At 38.0% G+C, this 5,297-nt stretch overlaps 1 protein-coding gene across 1 annotated transcript; it reads left to right on the top strand.

Moving 5' to 3' along the window:
- The first annotated feature begins 2,282 nt into the window (after positions 1 to 2,282).
- On the top strand, positions 2,283 to 3,655 carry LOC107098999 (GTPase IMAP family member 4-like). Its single transcript, XM_015396923.1, has 3 exons — positions 2,283 to 2,304; positions 2,432 to 3,076; positions 3,636 to 3,655. Exons 1-3 carry the CDS (start codon positions 2,283 to 2,285, stop codon positions 3,653 to 3,655), a joined length of 687 nt encoding a protein of 228 aa, XP_015252409.1.
- The last annotated feature ends 1,642 nt before the right edge of the window (positions 3,656 to 5,297 follow it).

Genomic DNA, 5,297 nt, shown 5'->3' with positions numbered 1-5,297 from the left:
CACGCTTAGCTTCCATCCTCCTGAGCAAAATATAAAGCTCATCAATGGCCTGATGTGCAGATTTAAACAGAAAACTCTTGGTTTTCCATAGAGGATCATCTGCATAGAGTTGGACTGCACCTTTCACAGATGTCCTAAAAACACAGATTAATATCTACAGCAAGGCTAACCAATTAAAAATCAGCGGCGTCCGAATAAAGAAAATCATCAACCAGTAAAGGTCTGGAGACATTTTTAGTTATAATCTGTTACTTTAAACAGAATTTAACACTGAAATAAAATGAGGTGTTTATGGATCCATGTTTGCATTGACTTTTTAAATAAAAAATATAAATAAATTTAAAATATATAATTTTTTTCCTTTTTAAAATCTAAAGAGTTTTTTGAAGTAGAGAACAACAATCGTTCAGTTTGGTATAAAGAAAATTTCTATGTTCACATATTTTATAAAACACCTCAACTGACTGTATCTTATTTTTTTTTCTGTTGTAATGTTCGCAGTGGGCTTTCTGCTGCCCTGCAAGGCTTTAAACCTGGGTTTGAATGGAGACTAAGCCATTCTAAAGGACATATCAAGGAGCTCATTTTGAGCCTGGATCCATATTTATTTTTGATTCTGTTCCTGATGGAGAATCCTGCTTCACAGCAGCAGGTTGAGCCAAATGTGCAGGGTCATCTTTGAGCACCATTTCACTTTTCTTTCACCATTTCACTGCAGTTCTTCCAGCAGTCCACACTTTCTCTGCTCTCTTTTTCTCATCATCCTCTCCTTCTTTCCCATCCTGCCACAGGTTTGCCTGCTGTGTCCAAAAGTAGCAGCAGCAGCAACCCAGACTGACAGCAGCTCATTAGATCATTTGGATCACGTGCAGCCTGGTGCCGGACGCTCTGGAGGGCTTTACCGTATTAACAAGAGAAGCAGCGCAAGTGAAATTAGACACTGTCTTCAGACAACATGCAGTATTTAATAAATGTTTTAAATCAGGTTGGGTTGGGATTAGCCAGCAGGTGGGTCTGGATCCAGACCCTGGTCTGCTAATCGGTGACCTCTGCTATATCATATACAATCACAATATGATTTTTATAACCTTATAAAATGCAAAATGTTGGAAAGCTCCAAACCCATAAATACTTTCACAGTTGTTAGGCAAGTCCCAACTATTGTTGCCACGTGGTGGCAATAGAGACATCGCCTCCTGTTTCTGTTCGTCAGATTCTATTTAAATGTTTTTAGGAATTCCCTCCCTATATTCATCTATATAGTTTATCCTTTTAAAGCCCTGTTCTGGTCTAAAGAATAAGGTGGAAAGGATCTGTTATTTGTGTTTTTACGGCGGATAAACTTTTGTTTGCCAGCCAAACTGCAAAAGCTATATTGTTTTTTAAAGAACAGTTTTACTGTTTTAACACCAGGAAATTACAATATGATTCTAAACATGTTTCCAGGAAATATGTTTGCTCTTCTAAAGATGCCTATTGTTCTTTCTTTTCCCCAGTTTTATTTGTTTTATTTTTTTTAGATGTGATCACTGGGATCAAACACTCTTTAAACAACACTCCACTAATTTGTCTCAGACTAAGGAAATGGCTCAGGTTATATACAACTGGCATACAGGGCTTAACAGGAATGACCCCCAAAACATTTGAAATAACCTTTAAAAAAAGAAAAAGAAAGAATCTTTTTTTAGATCTGCAGTCACACCCTGATACTCAGCGTTCTAAGATCAAGGACATTCCACTGCTTGCTGTCAGAGTTTTCTTTGTTTACAATCATCACCTTTGGATCTTCCGCTTCATTAGCTTCTATATTTTATAATGTTACACTGGTTGTAACATTATAAATGGGTTGGAAAACTATGTAATAAAGTAAACAGGTTGGTAACATATCGGTTTCAACAAGCTTAAAATAAAATAAAGATTAATTCCAATCCTAAATGTGGAGTTCAAGAAAACTAGTCAAACTATTTTAAACCTCTTATTAAAATGCCACGTTTCCCATAAGTGTGTGTTGCAACCGGTCCATTAACTTATCTACTGTTCTCTGAGGTTCATTCTTCGTTAAACAGGTTAGGTTAATACACAGGACAGCTTCATTTCACTGGAAGAAGGTTTGGCCTAACTAAGGAGGAAAAAGGGAGGGACTACTATTGTGGTGGAGCAATAAGAATTGAGGACATAAACAGCACGAAGCTGGAGCCCAGAGCAAAACAACTTTTTCTGCAGTTAAAGTCAAGTTGATCCAGATCTACTTTATCTAGATCTTCTTTTATATTTTGTCCAACATGGATTCAGACTCAGCTAAAGGTCAGTATGTCTTTCTTCCTCAGGAGACTTATCCATGTATTTGACAGGTCTTAGTTATAACTTCCTGATCCTAAACCAGTCTTTAACTGTGACTTTTTCCAACACATTTTTATTTGGTTCTTTCAAGAAATAAGAATTGTCCTCCTGGGAAAAATTGGAGCTGGTAAAAGTGCAACAGGGAACACCATCCTGGGAGAGAAGAAGAAGGCTTTCAATGTCGACTCGTCTCCTTCATCTGTAACTAAGGAATGTCAAAAAGAAACTTGTAACCTGAATGACAGAACAGTGACCGTCATCGATACTCCGGGGATGTTTGACACAAAGCTCTCTCAGAAAGACTTAAAAAGAGAAATAGAGAAATGTATCATGATGTCTGTTCCTGGACCACATATATTCCTGCTTGTCATCAGGCTTGGTGTACATTTTACAACAGAGGAGAAGAATGCTCTCAAGTGGATCAAGGAAAACTTTGGTGAGGAAGTCTCATACTACACAGTTGTTGTTTTCAGCAGAGGTGATGAGCTTGAGGGCACCATTGAGAGCTATTTGCAGAAAAGTGAGGATCTGGAGAAGCTCATTAGTGACTGTGAAGGTAGATATGTTGTGTTTGACAATGAGAACATTGGAAATCAAACTCAGGTGAATGATCTATTTGAGATAATAGACGAGGCGGTAATATATAATTGGGGTCATTATACCAGCAAGATTTACGAAAAGGCCCAGAATAAACTATGGTGGGCTCAGGTTGGACAACATTTGGAGAATGCAAGAAGTTGTTTAATGTCTCTAGCAGGACAACCTGTAGTTGGTGGTGACATGATGGCAGGGGAAGAAGCAGCTTTTTCATGGAGAAATGCATTTTTTTCAGCGACAAATATGGCAGCACTAGGAGTTGCAGCAGTTTTAAAAGGTATTGGATGGTTAATCACACCTAAAAAAGACAACAGCTAAAGAACGTCAGAAAATGACATATCTGTAGCCGTACATACTGTTTTTACACTTGATACAATTTAATTAAATATATTGTATTTTGTCTTACATTTATCTAATGGGATGTGCACAGTTATAAAGAGGCCTTGCATAAAAATGTCCTTGCAGGCTGTAAAATATAAATAAAGCTACTTCTTTGTTCTATCTTACCGATGGTTAACAATTTCTTAGAAAGGGATTAAGGGTTCTTCAAATTCAATATTGATCATTGTTAAAGTGTATTAAGTGAATTGTGAAAGCAAAGTTTATTTCATTTTTTTCTGAAAATAAAGAACATATAAATGGCAAAAATTGACAATACTTTGATTTTCTTTTGTATCATCACCTCCATCTGGCTACAGGAAAGAGCACAGCACCATGATACCAGGTTTTTTTTTTGCTTTGTTTTTTTATGTTTAAAGGTGAAAGAAAATAAGGCATAAAACATTTTAAAATTTTTGTCATGCTTGTCCTTAAGTGGGTAGTTAGCTTGACTGGCGGAGGCCCAATATGTCATGATGTGGGAGGTTTACTAGCCCAAATGCAGAACTCACAGAGACTCAGGCAGGATTAAAGTCCAATATTTATTGGAAACACACAGGGTTCTGCCCTGGAAGGCAGAGAGGACAGAACAGGTTAGATTCAGGTGTACAGGTTAACAGGTTTCCAAAACTCACAGGTTCACAGGTTCAGACAGGCAGGGTTTAACAGGCAGGGTGGCTCAGGTTTGCTTCCATGGCAAGGACAACAATCCGGCTCAGAGGGGAGCTCTCACTCAGCTTATATAGGGAGAGCTCTTTAATCAGCAGATGGGGATCAGCTGTTTCTAATGAGCGCCAGCTCTCAGGAGAAGATCCACATCGCCCTCTGGAGGGCAAACCTCTGGATCCCAACACAATATTTAATGGAGAGACGACAAAACTAAAGTTTTGGTGGTTTTATTGAACTCCAGCTTGTGCAAACCTTTTCACACTAAAAAGAACAAACAGCATGTTATACCAAGCTGAATTCAGGTGACATAAAGGAAGGGACCATGAAAAGGGATTATTAAGAAAAAGAAGCAAAATTAATATACATATAAAGCTACACTAAAACAATAAACTATACACCCAAAGTGATATTTATATAGAAATCAATACAATTAAACAAATATAAAGTCAATAACAAAAACCCCATCAAATTAAAAAACTAATCCAAAAGTATCCTGCTGAACATTTTAGTTTGCTTCAAGTGCATTGCAGCACCTGGAGCACTTCTACCTTTTTCTGCCACGCCCTGCTGAGGAGCCAAACCAAGAAAAGGTAGGTACTCTGAGGTTCATTCTTCGTTAAACAGTTTAGGTTAACACACAGGACAATTTCATTTCACTGGTAGAATGATTTGCCTAACTAAGGAGGAAAAAGGGAGGGACTACTATTGTGGTGGAGGAATAAGAATTGAGGGCATAAACAGCACGAAGCTGGAGCCGAGAGCAAAACAACTTTTTCTGCAGTTAAGTAGAGTTGATCCAGATCTATTTTATCTAGATCTCCTTTTATATCTTGTCCAACATGGATTCAGACTCAGCTAAAGGTCAGTGTGTCTTTCTTCCTGAGGACACTTATCCATGTATTTGACAGGCCTTAGTTATAACTTCCTGATCCTAAACCAGTCTTTAACTGTGACTTTTTCCAACACATTTTTTTTCTGGTTCTTTCAAAGAAACAAGAATTGTCCTCCTGGGAGAAACTGGAGCTGGTAAAAGTGCATCAGGGAACACCATCCTGGGAAGGAAGAAGAGGAAGGCTTTCAATGTCGACTCGTCTCCTTCATCTGTGACTAAGGAATGTCAAAAAGAAACTTGTCACCTGAATGACAGAACATTGACCATCATTGATACTCCAGGGCTGTTTGACATAATGCACACTTTCGTCTGGTTTGGTCTGCCGCAGTTTCCGTAGACTCGTGAACGTGCTTTTAGGAAATCCTATACACTACTGTTTATGCTCTAAAAACATTCTAAATGACTTCGTTTCGAGTAAATT

The sequence above is a fragment of the Cyprinodon variegatus genome, unplaced genomic scaffold (assembly GCF_000732505.1).
Source record: "Cyprinodon variegatus isolate N-32 unplaced genomic scaffold, C_variegatus-1.0 Scaffold830, whole genome shotgun sequence".
NCBI classification, from domain to species: domain Eukaryota; kingdom Metazoa; phylum Chordata; class Actinopteri; order Cyprinodontiformes; family Cyprinodontidae; genus Cyprinodon; species Cyprinodon variegatus.
Note: the sequence above shows the minus strand (reverse complement) of the source record. Positions and strands in the feature narration are given on the sequence as shown.

Bases quoted from the DNA above. Each gene is read 5' to 3' on its own strand.
- LOC107098999 (XM_015396923.1), top strand. From the start codon at position 2,283: ATGGATTCAGACTCAGCTAAAG. The intron at 2,305-2,431 runs GTCAGTATGTCT...GGTTCTTTCAAG, and splicing joins GGATTCAGACTCAGCTAAAG to AAATAAGAATTGTCCTCCTG. The intron at 3,077-3,635 runs GTTGTTTAATGT...ATCTGGCTACAG, and splicing joins ACATTTGGAGAATGCAAGAA to GAAAGAGCACAGCACCATGA.